A 27,000-nucleotide genomic window follows, 5' to 3' on the forward strand; every position below is an offset into this window, starting at 1 on the left:
CTCTGCTGGGGCTGGGACATGCTCTGCTGGGGCTGGGACATGCTCTGCTGAGGGCTGGGACATGCTCTGCTGAGGGCTGGGACATGCTCTGCTGGGGCTGGGACATGCTCTGCTGGGGCTGGGACATGCACTGCTGGGGCTGGGACATGCACTGCTGGGGCTGGGACATGCTCTGCTGGGGCTGGGACATGCACTGCTGGGGCTGGGACATGCTCTGCTGGGGCTGGGAGATGCTCTGCTGGGGCTGGGACATGCTCTGCTGGGGCTGGGAGATGCTCTGCTGGGGCTGGGGCTGGGACATGCTCTGCTGGGGCTGGGACATGCGCAGATCAAATACACTGCTGCAATTGACGTAGCAGTAAAAGAGGACTCTGTAAAACACTTGCTCTTAGGAAACTATCAAATTACAGTACTTTTGTTTTTAGGTCAGTGCCTGTCCAGTTTTGTTTTGGTCGGTTTGTTTTTATTGATGTCAACGTTCTGAACAGAGTGCCCAATGGTGGCGGTGGGGTTATGGTGGTGTAGATGGTGGTGTAGCCAATAGCAGAATGTGACGACAGAACTAATGCAAATTGTTCAATCTGGCCAGGTTTATATCAATATTTTTATTTGGTAACATTGCACAGTGTGACGAGATAATCATAAAAGACTGAATCTGACGTACAGTCTACAAAGGCCTTTAGGCATTAGGGTTAGCAGTGTGGTGATGTCAAGGTTAAGGTTTTGTGACTTTGTGGCTGTGCCAGCTATTGACCACTCTGCAGAGCTGCATCCAGTACATGAGTCACAGCAATAAATGCCAACCTGCGAACTAAACCGATTCACAGCCAATTTACCATGTCTCTAAAGATAAAATATTATTCCCAGAGTAATGGCTGGCTTAAAGGGGGAACTTGAAGAATATTTCCCTGTTCTTTGTTTCTAGTTCTGAAGTGGAAATAGTTATATTTCCCCTCCCCTAGCCCTATCCCCCTGCCCCCTCGCTTCAACCCCTCAGCCCAGTCTTCTGCCTCTCTAGGGTCTACCTGTGAGATTTAGGAGAAATTAGGCACCCACCCACCCACTAACTTTGTCTCTGTGTGTGTGTGTGTGTCAGTGTGAGAGTGACTATGTGGTGAAGAGAGCGTGTGAAGGAGACCTGGGTAGACAGCCGTACGCCAAGAGAGAGTGTGCTCTACTCTACAGTGATGTCTTTACTCCCTGTCACAATGTGGTGAGTCCCACACACACACACACACACACACACACACACACACACACACACACACACACACACACACACACACACACACACACACACACACACACAGGAAAGGGGGATATGGGAACGATTCTTATCTGATCTCAGTAAATAAGCTCTACTCTCAGGAGATGTACACCACGACCAGAGATACACACAGGGGGTTAAGGTGTGCAGCTTTAGGTGGTGGGTTATTTTCCTTTTTGTACATTTAAAGCTTTTTTTCTCCCCAATTTCGTGATATTCAATTGGAACTTACAGTCTTGTCCCTTCGCTGCAACTCCTGTACGGACTCTGGAGAGGCGAAGGTCGAGAGCCATGTGTCATCTGAAACACGACCCTGACAAGCCGCACTGCTTCTTGACACACTGCTCGCTTAACCCGGAAGCCAGCCGCACCAATGTGTCAGAGGAAACACTGTACAACTGCCGACCGGGGTCAGCTTGCAGGCGCCCGGCCCGCCACAAGGACTAGCTAGAGCACGATGGGACAAGGACATCCCGGTCGGCCAAACCCTCCCCTAACCCAGACAACGCTGGGCCAATTGTGCGCTGCCTCATGGGTCTCCCGGTCACGGCCAGCTGTGACTCAGCCTGGGATCAAACCCTGGGCCGTAGTGACGGCTCAAGTGTTGCAGTGCCTTAGATCGCTGCGCCACTCGGGAGGCCCCCGGTGGTGGGTTGTTGAGGTTATATTGTGTTATTTTCTGAGTGGCCAACAGATGGTTGTGTAGGTTTGACTGACTTCAGAATGATCCAACACGAAGGTTGTCTTGCTTAAGCAATGTTCTCCCCAGGATTTCTTAAAGACCCAATGCAGCTGTTTTTATCTCAATATAAAATTATTTCTGGGTAACAATTTCATTTCATTTCTTGGTTTCAATTAAAATGGTCAAAAGGAAACAAAAAATAGCTTGTTAGCAAGAGCAATTTCTCAAGCAAGTATTTTCTCTGGGAGTGATCTGAGTGGGGAGGGGAAAACTGAAAACCAGCTGTTATTGGCTCTTACACAAAAAAGGCATTATCATAATTTTCTAAATTTCACAGTATTATTCCAACCTCATAGTGTGTAAGTGTACACTGAACAAAAATATAAACACAACATGTAAAGGGGTTCATTGTTTCATGAGCTGAAGTAAAAGATCCCAGAAATGTTCCATATGCTCAAAAAGCTTATTTCTCTCAAATGTTGTGCACATTTGTTTACATCCCTGAAAGTGAGCATTTCAAGATAATCCATCCACCTGACTGGTGCGGCAAATCAAGAAGCTGATTAAACAGCATGATCATTAAACAGGTGCACCTTGTGCTGGGGGCAATAAAAGGCCACTCTAAAATATGCAGTTTTGTCACACAACACAATGCCACAGATGTCTAAAGTTTTTAGGGAGTGTGCAATTGGCATGCTGACTGCAGGAATGTCCACCAAAGCTGTTTGCAGATAATTGAATGTTCATTTCTCTACCATAAGTCACCTCCAACGTTGTTTCAGAGAATTTGGCAGTACGTCCAACCGGCCTCACAAACGCAGACCATGTGTATGGCGTTGTGTGGGTGAGCAGTCTGTTGATGTCAACGTTCTGAACAGAGTGCCCAATGGTGGCGGTGGACTTATTTCTATTTGTATTTGTATTTATTAAGGATCCCCATTAGCTGCTGCCAAAGCAGCAGCTGCTCTTCCCGGGGTTCCAGAAAAATTAAGGCAGTTTATACAATTTTAAAACGTTACAATACATTCACAGATTTCACAACACACTGTGTGCCCTCAGGCACCACTACCACATATCTACAGTACTAAATCCATGTGTATGTATAGTGCGTATGTTATCGGGTGTGTGTGTGTGTGTGTGTGTGTGTGTGTGTGTGTGTGGTGTGTGTGTGTGTGTGTGTGTGTGTGTGTGTGTGTGTGTGTGTGTGTGTGTGTGTGTGTGTGTGTGTGTGTGTGTGTGTGTGTGTGTGTGTGTGTGTGTGTGTGTGCGCATGTGTCTGTGCCAATGTTTGTGTTGCTTCACAGTCCCCGCTGTTCCATAAGGTGTTTTTTTAAATCTAATTTTACTGCTTGCGTCAGTTACTTGATGTGGAGTAGAGCTCCATGTAGTCATGGCTCTATGTAGTACTGTGTGCCTCCCATAGTCTGTTCTGGACTTGGGGACTGTGAAGAGACCTCTTGTTGCATGTCTTCTGGGGTATGCATGGGTGTCCGTGCTGTGTGCCAGTACTTTAGACAGACAGCTCGGTGCATTCAACTTGTCAATACCTCTCATAAATAAAAGTAGTGATGATGTCAATCTCTCCTCCACTTTCAGCCAGGAGAGATTGACATGCAAATTATTAATATTAACTCTCTGTGTACATCCAAGGTCCAGCCGTGCTGCCCTGTTCTAAGCTAATTGCAATTTTCCTAAGTCCTTTTTTGTGGCACCTGGCCACACGACTGAACAGTAGTCAAGATGCGACAAAACTAGGGCCTGTAGGACCTGCCTTGTTGATAGTGTTGTTAAGAAGGTGGAGCATCACTTTATTTTTGACAGACTTCTCCCCATCTTAGCTACTACTTCATCCATATGTTTTGACCATGACAGTTTTCAATCTAGTGTTACTCCAAGCAGTTTAGTCATCTCAACTTTCTCAATTTCCACATTATTTATTACAAGATTTAGTTGAGGTTTAGGGTCAGTGAGTGTTTTGTTCCAAATACAATGCTTTAAGTTTTAGAAATATTTAGGGCTAACTTATTCCTTGCCACCCACTCAACTAACTGCAGCTCTTTGTTGAGTGTTGCAGTCATTTCAGTCGCTGTAGTAGCTGACATGTATAGTGTTGAGTCATCCGGATACATAGAAACTCTGGCTTTGCTCAAAGTCAGTGGCATGTTGTTAGTAAAGATTTAAAAAAAACAAGGGGCCTAAACAGCTACCCTGGGGAATTCCTGATTCTAACTGGATTATATTTGATAGGCTCCCATTAAAGAACACCCTCTGTGTTCTGTTAGACAAGTAACTCTTTATCCACATTATAGCAGGGGGTGTAAAGCCATAACACATACGTTTTTCCAGCCGCAGACTATGATCGATAATGTCAAAAGCTGCACTGAAGTCTAACAAGACAGCCCCCACAATAATTTTACCATCAATTTCTCTCAGCCAATCATCAGTCATTTGTGTAAGTGCTGTGCTTGTTGAGTGTCCTTCCCTATAAGCATGCTGAAATTCTGTTGTCAATTTGTTTACTGTAAAATAGCATTGTATCTGTTCAAACACAATTTTTTCTAGAAGTTTACTAAGGGTTGGTAACAGGCTGATTGGTCGGCTATTTGAGCCAGTAAAGGGGGCTTTGCTATTCTTGGGTAGCGGAATGACTTTAGCTTCCCTCCAGGCCTGAGGGCACACACTCTCAAGTAGGCTTAAATTGAAGATTTGGCAAATAGGAGTGGCAATGTCATCTGCTATTATCCTCAGTAATTTTCCATCTAGATTGTCAGACCTTGGTGGATTGTCATTGTTGATAGATAACAATTTTTTCACATCTTCCACACTGACTTTACGGAATTCAAAAGTACAATTCTTGTCTTTCAAAATTTGGTCCGATATACTTGGATGTGTAGTGTCAGCGTTTGTTGCTGGCATGTCATCCCTAAGTTTGCTTATCTTGCCAATGAAAAAGTAATTAAAGTAGTTTGCAATATCAGTGGGCTTTGTGATGAATGAGCCATCTGATTCAATAAATGAAGGAGTCTAGTTGTCTTCTTTCCCCAAAATGTCATTTAAGGTGCCCCAAAGCTTTTTACTATTATTCTTTATATAATTTATCTTTGTTTCATAGTGTAGTTTCTTTTTATTTAGTTTAGTCACATGATTTATTCATTTTCAGTACCATTGCCAATCAGTTGGGCTGCCAGACTTAATTGCCATCCCTCTCAACCATACAATTTTTAAATTCCTCATCAATCCAAGGGGATTTTTTACAGTAATTTTCTTTTTTCTTTTTCTTTTTCTTAAAGGGTGGATCAGCTTAATATTGAGGAAAGATTGTTTCTTCCATCAATGTAATTGTCTGCATCATTTCCAATCCCCTATATATTTTTGGGGGTGAATATATATATATCCATATACATACACATATGCATACATATACACATATATACATACACATACCTATATAGACATACATACTTTTTTTAGAATATACCTTTATTATTCCCCGCAAACCCTAACACCCTTCCCCCAATTGGAGTAAACTAATAAACAATAACACTTAGGCTTCTACCTTCAGTTTATACATCTTATACACATTTTACAGACACAATCTATTTTACAATAGTAATATTTTGTTTGTTTTTAGTCCTTCCTCTATTTCCATCCAGTTTGATTTCTATTTGTAACTGTGCTATTTCACAACATTTCTGAACCTATATACATTTTACAGACCCTGTATGTTTTACATTGGTTATCTTGTTATTAGTCCCACCCTTCAGCTTCATTCAACCCCTCCCATCTATCTCTCAACACCATCCATTTTGGATTTCTATTTGCCATATATTTTTTAACTGTGCTGTGATGCTTGACAAAAGTACTGAACCTTTCTATTCTCATAGCTTCTACAGATTGTAAATAAAAAATATATATTTTTGCTAAAATAATTATTATATTATTGATTGATTGACTATGGCTTTTCAAATCACCCAGTATTGCTATCTGCAGCGTTAGTTCTAGGCAAATGTTGCAATTCTTCAGCCATTCCTGGACCTGTGACCAAAAACGAGCTACATATGGAGAATACCAAAATAAATGATCTAATGACTCTGCCTCCTCACAGAAAAATCTGCAGAGCTGGAAAAGATTGTATCCACCATATACATAACATTCTATTGGTTGCAATAATTTTGTATAGTAATTTAAATAGAAAAATTTGAAGTTTTGCGTATCAATTCATAAACCATGTGCCATGGAATGGGTATATCGAAAATCTCTCCCCAACTATTTTGCAATTTATATGGCACAGCTGTCAGTTTTTTGGTCCTTAAATGAAATTGGTATATGTTTTTATTTATCACACTTTTCTTTAACCATTTATATTCTTTAATACAGGGCCGACATACAAGTTCCTTACTTTTTTCCCCTTCTACTTGCCTCTTCCATTTTTGTGGTAATGCTGCAATTAGTTGGTTGTAATTTTGGGAGGCCAGACATTTCCATATGTCTATGTGAGCTTCATGTGTGACATAACTCCAACAGTTCTATTTATGATATCATTCACTAACATTATACCTTTTTTAAACATTTCTTCGAAAAATGTTTTTTTTTTATCAATTAGTATATTTGAGTTTAACCACAATATTTGTTGTATTATTTGTTCTGTCTTTTCAGTTGGATTAAACTGAAATTGCAAGCAATTTTCTAAGGCTTGTTTAAAAAATTACGATATTTTGGAGATTATTTCGTTTTCAAACAACCAAAAGTGAGCAGCTGTAATCTGAATAAAGGGAAAAAGGCCATTCTTGAACATAGGATGAGACATTCCTACCAATTTACTAAAGAACCAGTTTGGATTTAAATATAACTTTTGCATGACTGATCCCTTTAGTGAGAGGTCTAATGCTTTAATGTTTAATAATATCTGCCCTCCGAATTTATATTCATTATATAAATACGCCCTTTTAATTTTGTCTGGCTTGCCATTCCAAATCAAATTTGAATATTTTTTGTTCATATAATTTAAAAAGCAGGTCACTAGGTGTAGGCAAAACTATAAGCAAATAGGTAAACTGTGATATGACTAAAGAGTTAATCAGGGTGATTTTTCCACAAATAGACAGGTATTGTCCTTTCCATGGTAGCAAGATCTTATCTATTTTTGCATTTTTTTGTGATCCAATACATTATATAGTACATTTATCATAATTTGGTTTTAATCCAGAGAGGGTAGCAAAAGTATCTAGATCCTCTGAGGCCGTGGAGAGATTCTAATTGTGGTTTTAAAAGAAAACATGAATCATCAGCATACAATGACACCTTTGTTTTTAAGCCACGGATTTCTAATCCCTTAATATTATTGTTTGATTTAGTTTTAATAGCTAACATTTCAATGGCAATAATAAATAGATATGCCGATAGTAGACAACCTTGTTTTACTCCTCTAGATAGTTTAAAACTTTCTGAGATGTAGCCATTATTTACTATTTTACACCTAGGGATACTATACATAACTTTAACCCATTTTATAAGAGATTCTCCAAAATTGAAATATTCTAGGTATTTATATATATATACTTCAGTCATACTTTATCAAAAGCCTTTTCAAAATCAGCTATGAAAACTAGGCCTGGTGTCCCCGATATTTCATAGTATTCTATTGTTTCCAGTACTTGTCTTATATTATCTCCAATGTATTGTCCATGTAAAAAAACCTGTCTGATTAGGATGAAAAATATCTGACAATACTTTTTTTTATTCTATGCACCAAGCATTTTGCTAGGATTTTTGCATCACAACACTGAAGTGTAAAAGGTTTAAAAAAAATTCAATGGACTGGATCTTTATATATACCACTTGGGTCCTGTTTCAGTAATAATGATATCAGACCTTCTTGTTACATGTCTGATAATCTACCATTTATGTAGGAGTGGTTAAAACATGCTAATAATGGTCCTCTGAGTATATCAAAAAAAGTTCTGTATACTTCCACTGGTATGCCATCCAGCCCTGGAGTTTTCCCAGCCCTAAAGGCTTTAATTGCATCAAGAAGTTCCTCCTCTGTAATTTTGCCTTCACATGAGTCTTTCTGTACAGATGTTAATTTTACATTATTATTAGGGAAAAAATCCATACAATTAGTTTCAGTTAGTGGAGATGGAGGAGACTGAAACAAAAACATATTCTTAAAGTACTTAACTTCCTCTTTCAAAATATCCTTCAGTGAATCATGCGTGACTCCATCATTTGTAACAACTTTTAATACATTTCTTTGGTAGCATTTCTATATTGAAGATTGAAAAATAATTTGGTGCATTTTTCCTCTAACTTATTCTGTGCCTCTATGGTACAGTTTTTATTGCTATCTAACTGTACTGTTAGTCCTTCAATTTCCTTTGTTAATATGGACTCTTTTGATCTAAATTGCTTTTGTTTTATAGATAAATACTGAATTGCATGGCCTCTAAAGGCACATTTTAAAAGTGTCCCACACAATAAGGGGATCTGCTGTACCTATGTTATGTCTGAAAAAGTCAGTTATAAATTCTTCTGTCCTAGTTCTAAACAATTTATCATCTAGTAGGCTTTGATTAAATTTCCAGTATCTTGAAGTTGGAAGTTTACATACACCGTAGCCAAATATATTTAAACTCAGTTTTTCACAATTCCTGACATTTAATCCTAGTAAAAATTCCCTGTTTTAGGTCAGTTAGGATCACCACTTTATTTTAAGAATGTGAAATGTCAAACTAATAGCAGAGATAATTATTTATTTCAGCTTTTATTTCTTTCATCACATTCCCAGTGGGTCAGAAGTTTGTTTACATACACTCAATTAGTATTTGGTACCATTGCCTTTAAATTGTTTAACTTGGGTCAAACGTTTTAAGTAGCCTTCCACAAGCTTCCCACAATAAGTTGGGTGAATTTTGGCCCATTCCTCCTGACAGAGCTGGTATAACTGAGTAAGGTTTGTAGGCTTCCTTGCTCACACACACTTTTCAGTTCTCCCTACAAATTTTCTATAGAATTGAGGTCAGGGCTTTGTGATGGCCACTCCAGTACCTTGTCTTTGTTGTCCTTGAGCCATTTTGCCTCAACTTTGGAAGAATGCTTGGGGTCATTGTCCATTTGGAAGACCTATTTGCGACCAAGCTTTAACTTCCTGACTGATGTCTTGAGATGTTGCTTCAGTATATCCACGTAATTTTCCATCCTCATGATGCCATCTATTTTGTGAAGTGCACCAGTCCCTCCTGCAGCAAAGCAACCCCACAACATGATGCTTCCACCCCTGTGCTTCACGCTTGTGATGGTGTTCTTCGGCTTGCAAGCCTCCCCCTTTTTCCTCCAAACATAACGATGGTCATTATGACCAAACAGTTCTATTTTTGTTTCATCAGACCAGAGGACATTTCTCCAAAAAGTATGATCTTTGTCCCCATGAGCAGTTGCAAACCGTAGTCGGGCTTTTTTATTGCGGTTTCCTTACTGAGTGGCCTTTCAGGTTATGTCAATATAGGACTCGTTTTACTGTCGATATAGATACGTTTGATACTGTTTCCTCCAGCATCTTCACAAGGTCCTTTGCTGTTGTCCTGGGATTGATTTGCACTTTTCGCACCAAAGTACGTTCATCTCTAGGAGACAGAACGCGTCTTCTTCCTGAGTTGTACCATGGTGTTTATACTTGCATACTATTTGTTTGTACAGACGACCATGGTACCTTCAGGTGTTTGGAAATTGCTCCCAAGGATGAACCAGACTTGTGGAGGTCTACAATTGTTTTCTGAGGTCTTGGCTGATTTCTTTTGATTTTCCCATGATGTCAAGCAAAGAGGCACTACGTTTGAAGGTAGGCCTTGAAATACATCCACAGGTACACCTCCAATTGACTCAAATTATGTAAATTAGCCTATCAGAAGCTTCTAAAGCCATGACATAATTTTCTGGAATTTTTCAATCTGTTTGAAGGAACAGTCAACTTAGTGTATATAAACTTCTGACCCACTGGAATTGTGATACAGTGAGTTATAAGTGAAATAATCTGTCTGTAAACAATTGTTGGGAAATTTACTTGTGTCACGCACAAAGTTGATGTCCTAACTGACTTGCCAAAAATATAGTTTGTTAGCAAGAAATTTGTGGAGTGGTTGAAAAACAAGTTGTAATGACTCCAACCTAAGTGTATGTAAACTTCTGACTTCAACTGTATATGCCAATTATGTGATGATCCGACCTCATTCTGTCCCCTATCAACACTTTTTAAACTTTTGGTGCCAGAGAGAATGGCATAAAAAAGTAGTCAAAACGACTAGCTTGATTCAGCTTCCGCCATGTATATCTCACTAGTTCAGGGTATTTGTCACGTCCTGACCAGTATAGAGGATATTTTGTTATTGTAGTTTGGTCAGGACGTGGCAGAGGGTAGTTTATTTATGTATTACGTTTTTTTTTATCACTGGTCTATGTTTGTATTTCTATGGTATGTTCTAGGGTAGTTTTTCTATGTGTAGGTTGGGTGCTGGACTCTCAATTGGAGGCAGGTGTTTCTAGTTGCCTCTGATTGGGAGTCCTATAAATAGGTGTGTGTTTTGTTTGTCACTTGTGGGTAGTTGTTTGAGAGCACTGCTTTTGTTGAGCCTGCTTCTCTGTTCCTGTCGTTAGTTTGTTTATTGTTTTTCTGTGGTGTTCGCATTTTTTATAATAAATATGTTGAGCACGCAACCCGCTGCGCCTTGGTCCCATTCTCTCTTCCACGACAGTTGTGACAGTATTTAAGTCTCCATATGTCCACTAATTACAATATGTTCATGACATTCATGATTTCCTTAAGTGCCTGAGGGTGATAGTTTGTAGTGTGATTTTCTTTTCGGTCCATAGAGGTATTTAAGACCGTATTAAAATCTCCCACCATAATAATTGAGTCTAGTGTTGCTTGTAGAGTTGATAAATTCTTATATATATTTTCAAAGAAGCTTGAATCATCCATTTTTGGACCGTATAGGTTAATAAGCCATATCTTTTTATTGTCCAGTAACATATTTTAAATAATCAATCTACCTTGATGATCTGTTTGGACAATTTGCACATTTGGATCAAAATTACTGTTAATTAAAACCATCACCCCTTTTGAATTTCTTTGCCCATGGGAGAAATATATTTCGCCCCCCCCAGTCCTTTTTCCACAAAACTTAATCTAAAATTGTTGAAGGAGTTTCCTGAAAACAATAGATATTATATTCCTTCTCTTTTAGCCAGGTAAATACTGATAGTCTTTTCTTATTATCTGCTAAGCCATTACAGTTGTAACTGTCTATACTTATTTCACCACTTACCATAATGAGACACAAGTTTCAATTCTATTTATCAAAATATATGTTTGTAAACGTACCATTTAAAAGGTAACATGATGATTGAGTGTCTATATAGCTGTACCATGATATTTGCATTGCTACTAAGTAAACCTCCAATTGGTCCCCACTATTCCACCCACTAAAAGCCCTCCTCATCCCAAGTTGGGTTGTCGTCCCAATGCCCGGCAGACCATCCCCGACCCCCCGTATCCCATAGCCCTGAACAGACTGGGATTCATCCTTCAAAAAGAGCACACAGTGCCATTTACAGAACAGAAGTAGATCAACCACCAAATGCATTTCCATCGCCCTCACCTCGATTTGTATTATATATAGCAATCCCAAAAAATATATATTTTAAAAATCCTATTTCTTAATTTCCATAATTAGCTATTAAATATTGTACTAATGTAGGCAATTCATGCAAAGGATTTTACCTCTCACCAGTCTCGCCATTACCAAAATTACATTATTCCAAGTCATTATTATATTAGCAAACAATTATTGTGAATCATCCTATATTGTCCCTAACATCTTTTACTCCTTCACAACAGTTGTTGGATGTGGACATACAATCAACCCTTTCCCCCCACACAACCATAGGCTCACATTCTCAACAGTTGCCCAACTCAAGAAAGGTCTTGATTTACGAATGCATATACAGTTGCAGCTATATGAGAAGGCCTGCAAGACTGTGCAGAAAAAATGGGCAGAAATGGAGAGATTCTATTAACCATTGTCACGTCCTAGATGATGGAGGTCAAATGTACACCTTTTCCCTGAAACACCCACAACATGGTCCCCTGTATTGACCATATTCCCAAGCATCTCCATGCAGTCAGACTTATGATTTTGTGCCACCTGGGCCACAATAATATACCCCCTCTCTGAATGTCTGAGTGTGACCCCCTCCCCATGGGTTACTGCAGCTAGTGTTGCCAGCACTGCCACTGCCTGGGTGGGGACACCCCACCGGAATCCCCACCGGCTAGGTACAAGGTCGTCAAGGTTCTCATTAGCAGCTTTGAGAATTTCCTTGTATAGTATGTTCTCCCTTTAGTGGGCTTTGGTTTGCAGGACCAACCCTGCCAGGCAGGCTCAGAATCTTGAGGGGGCAGTGCTGCTCTAGGTCTCTGACTGCATTTTGGCTGCATACAGACCTCTTACAGCAGGCTCATAAAACAGTAAGGGACTTCTCCGTAGTATCTGGGTCATTCAGGTGGGTGTCTAGGGTATAGGGTTGTGGACCGTTCCATCAATATAGGATCATAAATAAATACATTAGATATCATTTATTTTAAAAATGTTGTTCCCCATGATAGGACAATAAATAAATAAGACGTATAATTCATTATAAAAAGTATATCCATCTTCTGAACAACATTGAAAGCTCACTCACACCCCCGCTCACAGCAATACATTGGTTCTGGGATATGCAACCATTTCCTTTCTCACTCAACACCACACTTTCCCAAACATAAAAAAAACACACATCATACATACTGTGCCTTCTGTTTACTGGGTTTTTATCTTCTCCATGTTGAATTAGTGCTTTTGTGTTCCAATCAGTTATATTTGAAGATACAATAAAAAATATAGCTTTACTATATATAATACAATGCATAACCGGGCAAGAATTGTGTTTCATTATTTTCCTCATCTATAAGAACTTTGTAATTTTTAAAATAGCCATGGAGGAGTCTTTTTGTCTCTGAACAACTGGTTATCAATATATAGTTTATCGACGACGAGAGCTACTCGTTTCCCTTTTAATCTACTTACCTTGAAAATTGGATACAGAACTTTACACCGTTCTGCAATTTTCTTCAGGAACTGATCATTCATGCCAATTTTTGTCCCAGCAAGTTTTTCCCCAGGCTTTTAACCATTATTTTATCTTTAAATTAAGCAAATTTGGCAACGATTGGACGTTCATACCTCTGCCCTCTCTGTCCGAAGCGGTGTACACGTTCGAGTTGGATTTTGTCGATAGCTTCGCGTGGAATCTGAAGCGCTGTAAGAAAATATTAAATTGTCTGTGTCTGTAGAAGAGTCACGTTTTCGTTTTGAAATCGGTTCCCCTGTCTTACTCTCCGTCATGTTTGGATGTTGCTTGTTTTCGTAATATTTGTCGATAAATTTCTCTAGTCTTAAGATTTGTTTTGTGTTATTATCCAGATTGAAGGTTATCACCCACCAGATTGTGTAGTGCTAATATTTAGTCTAACTTGCCGATATTGAATATTACATTTTTATCTTGAGGTGCTCTACATAACTACGTTCAGTCCGCCATTACCTGTCTCAGTCCCGCCCTCTCCTCCCTAATTTTCTTAATGGGTGCGTGCTTATTAGTACTGGAATAAGTAGTTCCATAAATGCGTCAAGTGCAGCATCTGGTTGGTCCTCATTACACACCACAGACCAGCAAATATTATTTACATCATCAACATATGAATCACTACAAAACTTATTGTATGACCTCTTATACACTATATACTACACCAGCCTTTGGAACTTTGGTTTTCCTAGATAGGGCTACTATATTGTGATCACTACATCCTATGGATTTGGATACTGCTTTAAAACAAATATCTGCAGCATTATTAAAGATGTGATCAATACATGTTGATGATTTAATTCCTGTGCTGTTTGTAACTACCCTGGTAGGTTGACTGACAACCTGATCCAGGTTGCAGGCACTGGTTACAGTTTGAGGTTTTTTCCTGAGTGGGCAGCTTAATAATACTCACTCAATATTTAAATCACCCAGAAAATATACTTCTCTGTTGATATCACATACATTATCAAGCATTTCACACATAGTATCCAGATACTGACTGTTTATTGTTGTGACAAAGAACACACACACGCACATACACACACCCCTCCATACACATTGTATTATAAAGCTCAGTTGTCTCTAATGTCTAATCTGATCCCTGTGTTCCAGAGTTCAACCCACATCTCATTGTTCTGATGTACCATCACTCAGACCCACTCTGAATTAATGATAACTATTCACCCGCTAGAACACACACACACACACACACACACACACACACACACACACACACACACACACACACACACACACACACACACACACACACACACACACACACACACACACACACACACACACACACACACACACACTTCAGTCATTCTTATCTACATTATTCACACACACACACCCCTAACCCACATCTAACCCAGACCCCCTGTCTTCCCCCCTGTCTTCCCCCACTAAACCCTTACTAACCCCCCCCAGGTAGACATGACCTGGTTCTGATGTACACCTGTAACCTGTGTGTGTGTGTGTGTGTGTGTGTGTGTGTGTGTGTGTGTGTGTGTGTGTGTGTGTGTGTGTGTGTGTGTGTGTGTGTGTGTGTGTGTGTGTGTGTGTGTGTGTGTGTGTGTGGGGGTGTGGGTGTGTAGGTGGATGTCTCATGGTTCTATACGAACTGCTTGACAGACACTTGTAACTGTAATCGAGGCGGAGACTGTGAGTGTCTGTGTACGTCCATCGCTGCCTATGCACACACCTGCTGTCAACACGGTGTTACTGTGGTCTGGAGAAACCCCTCTGTCTGTCGTGAGTACACACACACAATGTGGGTCTGTTCCTCAGACCCAATTCCTCCTGCTTTCTCTGTCAGCATAGGTGCTGGGTCACTCAATGCTCCTATATACACATACACACACACACACACCACTACCCAGAACTATAAAGTCCCGCCACTGGTCCATATCTCATCCATCATTCTTTCTATCTGTCATCAAATGACCCCAGATATTCACACATACACTCTTACACAATACCATGATCTCTTTCCCAGCCTGATCTAAACATTAAGGGTTACTTGGTTACTTAAGTATCCTCACATACTGTGCCTATGTGGATTTGTATGTCGGTAAATGTTTGTTCCGTTCTTCTCTTCCAGCCTATGACTGTGAATACTACAACCAAGGTATGTTTGAACCTAACCAAAAATGTATCACAAAGGAACACTTTTCAGCTCACACAAAAATACAAACACACAGGTATACACACTAAATATCCTAATATATTCACTCTGTCTCTCTGTAGAGTTAGGTGAAGGTCCATTCTCAGTGGTCAGTGCTGTGTTTAATGCTACAGTCTTCGGTGTGAACAGAACCAGTGGGTCAGTGTTTCCTCTAGTTAGGGAGTTCGTAGGTGGGCTGCCTCCCCCTGGACTACTCTTTAACTTCATGATCACAGCAGGACTACAGAAGGACCGCACATCACGTGAGTCTCACACACACACACACACACACATAAATACATCTCTTGTGAGCTTCACCCATATGTTAAACTCTGTATTACAGGTCTCCCGGTGATCTCTCTGGAGTCAGCGGAGCGTCCTAACTACTTCCTGGTTGTTTCGGACCGCGCTGGGCTGCGGTTGGAGCAGTGGACAAGAGGGGAGAAGTTTGGCCGCAGGGCTTCCTTCCTACAGCACCAGGGGCTGTTCCTGCCTGGCCACACCTCCTTAGAGCTGATTGGTCAGCCGGGAGTGTTCCTGACTCTGACACGCACGTCTGCACGCGCTCAGAGATACGACAACTCAGACAACTTCAAGACCAGCAGCTCCTTTACCCTGGAGGGTTAGACAGAAATACAAAGTCATAATACACACACATATGGCGCGATGTCAGTTTCAACAGAAATTGTATTTGAATTCCATAATTTGAATAATATTTTATCATTTATAATGCACAAATTGAATCATTGAATTCATAAGTTGAACTAGTATTTCATGATTTCAAACAGAATTGAATGAATATTGCGATCAATTTTAAAATGTACATTTAATTGAATATTTCATTTTTTTATGGTTATGGCAATTATTGTCTGTGTATCAAGTTTACAAACTATAATTTCACATTTTTTATTATTTTCTATTTGAACTTTTACTCCTTTTTCGTGGTATCTCTAGTGGCACAGATAGAGACCACTGAGACCACTGCGCCACTCGGGAGATCATTTCAAGTTTACCAAAGTTTCATACACTACATGACCAAAAGTATGTGGACAGCTACTCGTCGAACATATCATTCCAAAAATCATGGGCGTTAATATGGAGTTGGTCCCCCCTTTGCTGCTATAATAGCCACTCTTCTGGGAAGGCTTTCCACTAGATGTTGGAGCATTGCTACGGGGCCTTGCTTCCATTCAGCCACATTGGTGAGGTCGGACACTGATGTTGGACGATTAGGCCTGGCTCGCAGTCGGTGTTCCAATTAATCCCAAAGATGTTCGATGTGGTTGAGGTCAGGGCTCTGTGCAGGCCAGTCAAGTTCTTCCACACTGATCTAGATAAACCATTTCTGTATGGACCTCGCTTTGTCCACGGGGGAATTGTTATGCTGAAACAGGAAAGGGCCTCCCCCAAAATGTTGCTACAAAGTTGGAAGCACAGAATCGTCTAGAATATCATTGTAAGCTGTAGCATTAAGATTTCCCTTCACTGGAACTAAGGGGCCTAGCCCGAACCATGAAAAACAGCCTCAGACCATTATTCCTCTTCCACCAAATTTTACAGTTGACACTATGCATTGGGACAGGTAGTGTTTTCCTGGCATCCGCCAAACCCAGATTCGCCCGTTGAACTGCCAGATGCTGAAGTGTGATTCATGCGAGAATGCGTTTGTACTGCTCCTGAGTCCAATGGAGGTGAGCTTTACACCACTCCAGCTGGCGCTTTGCATTGTGCATGGTGATCTTGTGTGTGGCTGCTCGGCCATGGAAACCCATTTCATGAAGCTTCCGATGTGCAGTTCTTGTGCTGACGTTGCATCCAGAAGCAGTTTGGAACTCGGTAGTGAGTGTTGCACAGACAATTTTTATGCGCTACGCACTTCAGCACTCAGCGGTCCCGTTTTGTGAGCTTGGGTGGCCTACCACTTGTTGCTCATAGACGTTTCCACTTCACAATAACAGCACTTACAGTTGACCGGGGCAGCTCTAGCAGGGCAAAAATGTGACTAACTAACTTGTTGGAAAGGTGGCATCCTATGACAGTGCTACATTGAAAGTCACTGAGCTCTTCAGTAAGACCATTCTACTGCCAATGTTTGTAAATGGATGTTTGTAAATTGCATGGCTATGTGCTCGATTTTATACACCTGTCAGCAACGGGTTTGGCTGAAACAGCTGAATGCACTCATTTGAAGAGGTGTCCACATACTTTTGTCTATATAGTGTATATTCAACTTCTCAGATGCATTCAGAATCAGTTTTCAAATTCAGTTCTCTAAATTCAGTTTGAAAACCAGAGACAACATCCTGGTACTTTTCCAGCCAGGAAAGGTAGAGGAGAACAGATAGATTCAAACGCTCTCTATGGTAAACAGAAGCTAGCGGTACGAACACACACACAGTTTATTTTTCTGTGTTTATTGTGTGTATGTTGACTGTGTGTGTGTGTGTGTGTGTGTGGTGTGTGTGTGTGTGTGTGTGTGTGTGTGTGTGTGTGTGTGTGTGTGTGTGTGTGTGTGTGTGTGTGTGTATTCCAGAGAGCAGTTTTTTGATCCCGTACCGTATGATGTGTGAGTGGCGCTACCATGCATGTGCCAGTCCTTGTGTTCGTACATGCAGCGACCTCACCGCCACACGCTGCCACTTCCTGCCCCCGTAAGACACACCTTGCAAACGCTTACAAATGCACACTTACAAACAGGCTTACAACACCGTTTTACACTAGAAGAGAATGTTTAATACAGGTTTTGAACGTTTGTCTATGTGTGTCTGGCAGGGTGGAGGGCTGTTTCCCTCGCTGCCCCAAAAACCTGGTTCTTGATGAGGTCACCAGGAGATGTGTCTACACAGAGGACTGTGAGTAGAGTGTGTGTCACACGAGGATCTGTTAAAGTACAGGTAAATCGGTGTTAAAGTAATTTATGTCTGTGTGTCTGTCCTCAGGTGTGTCCCTTCCTCCCACTCCTACACCCTATGCCTTCGTAAACCAACTAACCACCACCCCCACTACTACCACTACAGCCCTCACTACTACCACTACAGCCCCCACCACTACCACTACAGCCCCCACTACTACCACTACAGCCCCCACTACTACCACTACAGCCCCCACCACTACCACTACAGCCCCCACTACTACCACTACAGCCCCCACTACTACCACTACAGCCCCCACTACTACCACTACAGCCCCCACCACTACCACTACAGCCCCCACTACTACCACTACAGCCCCCACTACTACCACTACAGCCCCCACTACTACCACTACAGCCCTCACTACTACCACTACAGCCCCCACTACTACCACTACAGCCCCCACTACTACCACTACAGCCCCCACTACTACCACTACAGCCCCCACCACTACCACTACAGCCCCCACTACTACCACTACAGCCCCCACTACTACCACTACAGCCCCCACTACTACCACTACAGCCCCCACTACTACCACTACAGCCCCCACTACTACCACTACAGCCCTCACTACTACTACTACAGCCCTCACTACTTCCACTACAGCCCCCACTACTACCACTACAGCCCCCACTACTACCACTACAGCCCCTACTACTACCACTACAGCTACTACCACTATCACTACAGCCCCCACTACTACCACTACAACCGCCACTACTACCACTACAACCCTCACTACTACCACTACAGCCCCCACTACTACCACTACAGCCCCCACTACTACCACTACAGCCCCAACTACTACTACTACTACTGTTAGGCCTACTAGTACTGCTACTACTACATCTAGAACCACTACTAGGACCACAACTACTAGTACCAGAACTACAACCAGTGCTGCCTCTACAACTGTTACAGCCACCAGAGCCCCCACTACTCCCAGTACAGCCCCATTGACTGAGCATTTCACCCACACACTCACCCCTGCTCGCTCCCCCTCTCCTCCTCTCCCTTCTCTGCCCTCACCCTCCACCCCCACTGTGACCGAGCACACCACTTCACCTGCAGTCTTTCCCTCTGTCTCCCCCTCTTCCTCTGTCTCCCCCTCTTCCTCACCCACCACTACTAGTAGCACCACTGGGGTCACGACCCCGACCTTGACCCCTTCAGAGGTCACTACAGTAGCCTCCCCTACTCGCCCCAGCCTGGCAGTGACCGACTCCACCACTCCACCTCCTCCCCCTTCTGCTACCCCTCCCCAGCCTTCCACCCAGTCTTCTATCTCTCTCCCAGCCACTACCTCCTCTCCACCTCCTCCCCCTCTCTCCCCCTCCACCCACACCCCAACCACCACACAAACACATCGTCCTGTTGCTACGCCCACAGAGACCTTCTCTGTATTTCCAGTTGTATATGACACCTCCTCTGTTACCATGTCGACATCACCCCCAGAGACGACGGAGTTCATAACCACGGAAACATCCACCAGCACAGGCTTCTCTCCTACACTTGAGGCAGTCAGCATGCCAACAGTGCTGCCCCCCTTCCTCCTGCCCACCGCCCCGTGCACAGTAAGAGCCAATCAGTGAGAGCCAGTGCGTATGGAGAAGATAAGAGGGCAGAGCATGCAGCCGTGGAGAACTCCCTCTGCCAGTAGCTGAATTTCTTGATCTCTCTCTCTTTCTCTCTGTTCTCTCCAGCCCCCGTACTCCTACCGTGTAGATGAGTGTACAGAGCTGATCTGTTTTAATGGGGAGCTGCTCCTCCATAACTCCTCCCTCCACTGTCGGTACAACACCACTCCTCCTCGCTGCTCTCTGCTGGGCATGGCTGTCCTCACCAACACCGACCCCTGCTGCCCGCTCTGGCAGTGCCCCTGTAAGAACACACACTACTGTACATACACAAACACACTTTACATACCGTGTTTGTGTGTATTTGCCTATCCGCGTTGTGTGTGTTTCCGTGTTTGTGTGTGTGTGTGTGTTAGGTCGCTGCTCGGTGATGTCAGACCTGCGTGTGATAACGTTTGACGGTAACAACGTGGCGCTGTATGATAATGGCTCCTACATCCTGGTCTACCTGCCCAGAGAGAACATCATAGGAACAGTGGATAAATGCCCTACCAGCCAGGTACACAGACTGTTAGAAGGTGTTATATGCTGATGTAGTTGTTATAGTACTTTACGTTATTATAGAGGGGTTATAAACTGTTATGGGATGCTATAAGCTCCTGACTGATCTGTTGGCTTTGTCTTGATTCCTATTTAGAGCGTCAACTCCATCAGACGACCGGTAAGTTTCCCTTTAACATCTAATCATCATGTATGTGATGATGATAGTGTTCATTCTGACCAGGGCCTCTCTCCCTCTCTCAGAGCCCTAGTGGTGGGACGTCAGGTTTGTGTTTTAAGAAGTTGAACATCACTACTCCGTCCTACAGGATTATCATCAACCGCCTAGACCGCAAGGTGACCATCACTGACCGCATCCGACTGATAACTGGTCACATACTGAACTTTTACCACACTGTACAACACTGCTCATGCTATCTCTCTCTGTGTGTGTGTGTGTGTGTGTGTGTGTGCGTGTGTGTGCGTGCGTGCGTGCGCGTGTGTGTGTGTGTGTGTGTGTGTGTGCATGTGCGCGTGTGTATGCGTGTCCAGGTGTCAGTGAACCACATCAAAGCACGGCTGCCATTCTCCCGCAAGGCCTTGTCAGTAGAGGACACAGGCAGTATGTACCTGATCACCACTCCTGGAGGAGTCAATATACAGTGGTACCACAGCACTGGAATCATGGTGCTGCAATACACCACCCCCTCCAATACATCTGCTCCTACTAGAGGCCTCTGTGGTAAGACATCCATGAAATTAGCTAGATTTGGCATTTACACTGACATGTTCATCCTTCACTGTCAGATCAGGTGTATGAAGTCCACTAGCATGATTTAATGAATCTGGAGAAGAGGGAAAGTTTCTCTCATTCCTGACCATACCTTATTTTTGGCCTAGTTCTTCAGTGTGTGTGTGCATGCATCCTTAATAGTTGTATAAATAAAGTTTTAAAATTGTGAGCGAGAGTAGGGCCTATTTCTTGTCGATGCTCTTACAAATTTTGGGTTTGCACGTTGTCTCACTTTAGTTGAGCACTGTCACTAATACGCCGGGAGTCCGGAAGCAGGTGCAGAAGGTGAGTTTAATAATAAAGAATGCAGAGAAACAAAACATGAGATGCGTACAGAACGTGAATGGAAACAATGCTGTCTGATGACTTAGGCTACAGAGTGCTAAATAAAGGGAGAGAAATAAAGGTGATAATGTGGTCCAGGTGTGTGTAACGAGATAGCCAGGGCCGGTGGTTAGTAGAGAGTAGTAGACCTCTGCAGAGGTCAAGGTTGGTTTTGTGACCCCAGTGGTGCTACTGGTAGTGGTGGGTGAGGGAGAGGGGGAGACTGAGGGAAATTCTGCAGGTGAAGTGTGCTCGGTCACAGGGGGGGTGGAGGGTGAGGGCAGAGAACGGAGAGGAGGAGAGGGGGAGTGAGGAGGGATGGGGTTCCTCAGCCCCGAGGGCGAGGAGTGGGCTGGTTCGGACGGCGGAGATGGAAATCCCGGATGATTTTGGGGTCCAGGATGTCAGCCGCCGGGACCCAACAACGCTCCTCAGAGCCCTACCCCTCCAAGTCCACCAGGTACTGAAGCCGACCCCCATGACATTGGGAGTCCAGGAAGGACCTGACGGCATAGGCTGGAGTCCCATGGATATCCAGGGGAGGTGGAGGGGTGTCGCAGGGAACGACACCAGCCAGGGGACCAGGAACCACCAGCCTGAGGAGGGATACATGAAAAGAGGGTGAGATCCGGTAGTTGGTGGGTTGTAAGCGATAAGTTACCTCATTGACCCACTGGAGGACCTTGAAGGGCCCCACAAACTGGGGGCTCACCTTCCGGCAGGGCAGGCGGTGCGGGAGGTCCCTGATGGAGAGCCAGACGCGATCACCAGGATGGAACACGGGAGCCTCACTGCGGTGGCGATCCACCTGCTCCTTCTGGTGACGGACGGCAAGCTGGAGCCTCACGTGGGCAGCAATCCAAACCTCCTCTCCGAAGCCCCACTCCCCCTGCCGGTCCTGGAAGGGACTCCTAAGGAACCTCCCCAGCTCCTAATTGGTACTCTCCAGCTGCCCGCTGGACTGAGGCCGGTACCCGGATGTGAGGCTGGCCGTGGCCCCCAGTTTCTCCTTGAAGGCTTTCAATACCCATGACGTGAATTGGGGGTCACAGTCGGAGACGATGTCCTCCGGAAGGCCATAGTGCCGGAAGGCCTGCTGGAACAGTGCCTCATCAACCTGGAGCGCGGTAGGGAGACCAGAGAGAGGGATAAAACTGCAGGATTTAGAGAATCTGTCCACAACAACCATAATAGTGGTGAAACCATCAGACGGAGCGAGATCAGTAACGAGAAAGCAATAATGGCGCCAGAGGGGATGGCTGCTGTTTTACAGGCTCCTCACCAATTGTGCTATTTTGTGTGTTTTTTCGCATTGTTTGTAACTTATCTTGTAAGTAATGTTGCTGCTTTGTCTCTTATGACCAAAAAGAGCTTCTGGATATCAGAACAGCAATTATTCACCTTGAACTGGACAATGAGTCTGACGCAAAGGATATACTGTTCCTCCTGGACCAGGCCCAAATCTCCGTCATTTGTATGAAGAAAAGACGGAGATACAGGGGGAGCAGATCCGGGTGCCTTGTGAAAATTTGGCGGCGAGTGGGTAACCCGCCTCTACCATTTGTTCCATTGGCCTACATGCAATCACTGGAGAATAAACTGGATGAGCTCCATTCGAGACAATGCTACAGTTAGCTGGGTTTTCCTTGCATTGGCAGGACAGAACAGATATGTCCGGTAAGACGAGGGGTGGTGGTGTGTGTCTATTTGTCAATAACAGCTGGTGTGCGATGTTTAATATTAAGGAAGTCTCAAGATATTGCTCGCCTGAGGTAGAGTACCTCATGATAAGCTGTACAGTAGACCACACTATCTACCAAGAGAGTTCTCATCTACATTTTTTGTAGCCGTCTATTTACCACCACAAACCGATGCTGGCACTAAGACCACACTCAACAAACTGTATAAGGCCATAAGCAAACAAGAAAATGCTCATCCAGAAGTGGTGCTCCTAGTTGCCAGGGACTTTAATGCAGGCAAACTTAAACCCGTTTTAACTTAAAAATAAAAACATTGGTTACGGAGAGCGTGATCACACAGTCATCCGGAACAGCTGGTGCTCTCATGCATGCTTCCGTGTTACTTGCCTCAACGCGAGCATAAAAGGCGATAAAATAATAAAGAATGCATAGAAACAAAACATGAGATGCTTACAGAACGTGAATGGAAACAATGCTGCCTGATGACTTAGGCTACAGACTGCTAAATAAAGGGAGAGAAATAAAGGTGATAATGAGGTCCAGGTGTGCTTAATGATGTGGAGCAGGTGTGTGCAATGATGGGGAGCAGTGTGCGTGATGATGGGGAGCAATGTGCGTAATGACGTGGAGCAGTATGCGTAATGATGGGGAGCAGTGTGCGTAATGATGGGGAGCAGTCTGCGTAATGATGGGGAGCAGCGTGCGTAATGATGGGGAGTAGCAAGTGTGCGTAATGATGGGGAGTAGCAGGTGTGCGTAATGATGGGGAGTAGCAGGTGTGCGTAATGATGGGGAGTAGCAGGTGTGCGTAATGATGGGGAGTAGCAAGTGTGCGTAATGATGGGGAGTAGCAGGTGTGCGTAATGATGGGGAGTAGCAGGTGTGCGTAATGATGGGGAGTAGCAGGTGTGCGTAACGATGGGGAGTAGCAGGTGTGCGTAACGATGGGGAGTAGCAGGTGTGCGTAATGATGGGGAGTAGCAGGTGTGCGTAATGATGGGGAGTAGCAGGTGTGCGTAATGATGGGGAGTAGCAGGTGTGCGTAATGATGGGGAGTAGCAGGTGTGCGTAATGATGGGGAGTAGCAGGTGTGCGTAATGATGGGGAGTAGCAGGTGTGCGTAATGATGGGGAGTAGCAGGTGTGCGTAATGATGGGGAGCAGGCGTGACAAGCATCTTCTACTCCTCTCTAAACTTGAGCTGTGCATGTGCCTGCTGGTGTGTCTCCCAGGGTGTTGTGACGGGAACCCGGCGGATGACCTGAAGCTGCCTAACGGTACGGTGGTGAGGGAGGTGGCAGACCTGGGTCTGTTCCTGCAGGCCTGGAGGGTCCAAACCTCAGAGGACACAGAACACACACGACGCATCGGAGACAACTGTACCACTGGAGACTGCTCTACCTGTCTCTCCATGCTCAGACAGAGACCCTTCACTCCCTGCCACAGCAAGGTCTCTCCAGAACAGTTCTGTGATGTGATGTGGGCAGGCGACCTTCACTATAAGGCCCACCAGTGTGACTTCCTGGCAGCCTACGTAGCTGTCTGCTACACTTACCAAGTCTGCATCACCTGGAGACGACACAACTTCTGTCGTAAGGACCTTGTACACACACACACACACACACACACACACACACACACACACACCCACACTCACCCACCTCCACTCACCTCACTCACTCACTCACTCACTCACTCACTCACTCACTCACTCACTCACTCACTCACTCACTCACTCACTCACTCACTCACTCACTCCACACACACACACCAATACACACCAGTACATAGACACATCAGGTCTGCATTAGCTGGTGATGACACAAATGTGTGTTCTTGCGGTGTGTGTGTGTGCGCATGCGTCTGCGTGTGTGTGCTCATGCGTCTGTGTGTGTGTGCATGTGCGTGTGTAGCATTGAGGTGTCCCCCAGGTAGGGAGTACCAGGCGTGTGTGTCGACCTGTACCACCCGGACCTGTCAGAACAGAGAGTTCTATGAGGAGACCACCTGCTCCCACATCAGAGAGGAGTGTGTGTGTCGCTCTGGAACCATCCTGCACCGAGCAGACTCCTCTTACTGCGTCACAGAGGAGCAGTGTGGTGAGTATGTCAACTCTATGTCAGTTACATGTCAGCTCTAGTATGTCAATGCTGTGAGCTGGTGCTCTGTATGACTGTGTAGTTCAGGTTGTGTTGTTTAGTGTGTACTGTTAACGTGTGTGTCTGTGTCTATGTGTGTAGTGTGCACTGATAACGAGGGGTCTCCGCGGGCCCCTGGGGAGGTGTGGAACGGGTCATTGCGTAGCTGCTGTCTGTTCCGCTGCCTGGAGAATGGTTCTGTGGTGGCAGTAGAACCTGACTGTAGCATTAGTCCCACTCTGCTGTGTGAGAGGGAGGGAGAGTACGTACTGGATGTCCTGGAGGAGGGGGCTTGCTGCCCCAAGAAGATCTGTGGTGAGCACACACACATATATATGCATGGTTAGACACCGACATGAACACACCTACTCTCTCTCTCTTTCCCTCTCTCTCGTTCTCCTCAGAATGTAATCTGACCATCTGTGAGAGTGAGGCTCCGCCCTGTGAGAATGGGAACCGGCTGGTAATTGGTTACAGTGCCCTGTCCTGCTGCCCAGAGTACCGTTGTGGTAGGTACTGAACCAAAACATAATATCTTTCATCATTTTATGGTTTTGTTAGGTGTGTTTTAATAACTGAGTCCTGTGATTGGTGTGTCCCAGAGTGCGACCCCCATGCCTGTCCCCCCCTCACCGCCCCTGACTGTAGAGAAGATCAGTTCCTAGTGGAGGTTCGTGAGGACAACTCCTGCTGTTACTCCTTCCTGTGTGGTAAGGTCAAACCTTATACTTCTTAATGGGTCTACCGTCTCCATCCAACATTACTGTAGCTAGACTTGGGGTACAAGTTGTAAAGGAAATGTAAACACAGTCAGTGGTATGTGTGTGTTCTCTCTGCAGTGTGTGAGTCGTGTATCGAGCCCGTGCCGTCCTGTTCTTATGGAGAGATACTGGCTGTGGATCAGAACACCACCCACAGCTGCTGCCCTCAATACCACTGTGGTAACACACACAAACATTATACTCTACACAAGCTGTACACACTATAGACACACAGTGTTGATGTTTAGCGCAATGTCCTCCTGTGTGCAGTGTGTGACGTGAACCTGTGTCCTGAGTCGTCTCTGAGCTGTTCTCCTGGTCTGTCTCTGATCCAAACAACCCTACCTGGACACTGCTGCCCCGACCGTCACTGTGGTACACACACACACACACACACACTTTTGCACTCGCAGGAGTTGCACACACACACATCTAAATACACACACATACCAACATGCCCAGAACTGTCTCTTTGAAAGAATCTTGTAGTCCAAACAGAGAACACTGTTGTCGGCCTCCAGCTGTGTAGTAAACCCAGTCTTTTTCTCCTCCTCTCAGAGTGCCAGTGTGAGGACAGCTCTCTCCCAGTCTGTCAGGTGGTGAGTCAGTCAGCTTCAGCATTGTCCGTGTGTGTGTGTGTGTGTGTGTGTGTGTGTGTGTGTGTGTGTGTGTGTGTGTGTGTGTGTGTGTGTGTGTGTGTGTGTGTGTGTGTGTGTGTGTGTGTGTGTGTGTGTGTGTGTGTGTGTGTGTGGTCATAGTAACGTCTCTGGTCTCTCAGGGGGAGGTACAGGTGGAGGTCGCAGACAGCAGAAGCACCTGTGGCTGCCTCCTCTACACCTGCAGTAAGTCCATACACATACACACTATGCACAGACACACACACACACACACTATGCACAGACACACTGCTAGGCTACCTAACTCCTGAGCCCTGACCTGTGTGTGTAGAGAAGGCAGAG

General features: G+C 44.2%; 2 protein-coding genes across 2 annotated transcripts; both read left to right on the forward strand.

Moving 5' to 3' along the window:
• Window positions 1-17,831: 17,831 nt before the first annotated feature.
• LOC145858627 (uncharacterized) lies at window positions 17,832-19,777 on the forward strand. The gene is made up of 3 exons (XM_082957244.1): window positions 17,832-17,945; window positions 18,067-18,146; window positions 18,234-19,777. Exons 2-3 carry the CDS (start codon window positions 18,127-18,129, stop codon window positions 19,030-19,032), a joined length of 819 nt encoding a protein of 272 aa, XP_082813370.1. The 5' UTR covers window positions 17,832-17,945; window positions 18,067-18,126; the 3' UTR covers window positions 19,033-19,777.
• A 2,438-nt stretch (window positions 19,778-22,215) lies between these two features.
• LOC106561225 (otogelin-like protein) lies at window positions 22,216-26,969 on the forward strand. The gene is made up of 10 exons (XM_082956627.1): window positions 22,216-22,423; window positions 24,375-24,734; window positions 25,056-25,241; window positions 25,383-25,595; window positions 25,685-25,789; window positions 25,883-25,990; window positions 26,120-26,221; window positions 26,312-26,416; window positions 26,600-26,640; window positions 26,820-26,969. The coding sequence occupies exons 1-10, from the start codon at window positions 22,216-22,218 to the stop codon at window positions 26,967-26,969; spliced, it is 1,578 nt and encodes a 525-aa protein (XP_082812753.1).
• Window positions 26,970-27,000: the final 31 nt, after the last annotated feature.

This window comes from Salmo salar, chromosome 10 (assembly GCF_965601325.2).
Source record: "Salmo salar chromosome 10, fSalSal1, whole genome shotgun sequence".
In the NCBI taxonomy this organism is placed as follows: Eukaryota; Metazoa; Chordata; class Actinopteri; order Salmoniformes; family Salmonidae; genus Salmo; species Salmo salar.

Excerpts from the sequence above, each read along its gene's own strand:
- LOC145858627 (XM_082957244.1), top strand. The coding sequence starts at position 18,127 with ATGTGTCTACACAGAGGACT. Across the intron at positions 18,147-18,233 it reads ATGTGTCTACACAGAGGACT|GTGTGTCCCTTCCTCCCACT; the intron begins GTGAGTAGAGTG and ends GTCTGTCCTCAG.
- LOC106561225 (XM_082956627.1), top strand. The coding sequence starts at position 22,216 with ATGGAACACGGGAGCCTCACTGCGGTGGCGATCCACCTGCTCCTTCTG. Across the intron at positions 25,790-25,882 it reads CTGCCCAGAGTACCGTTGTG|AGTGCGACCCCCATGCCTGT; the intron begins GTAGGTACTGAA and ends GGTGTGTCCCAG. Across the intron at positions 25,991-26,119 it reads CTGTTACTCCTTCCTGTGTG|TGTGTGAGTCGTGTATCGAG; the intron begins GTAAGGTCAAAC and ends TTCTCTCTGCAG.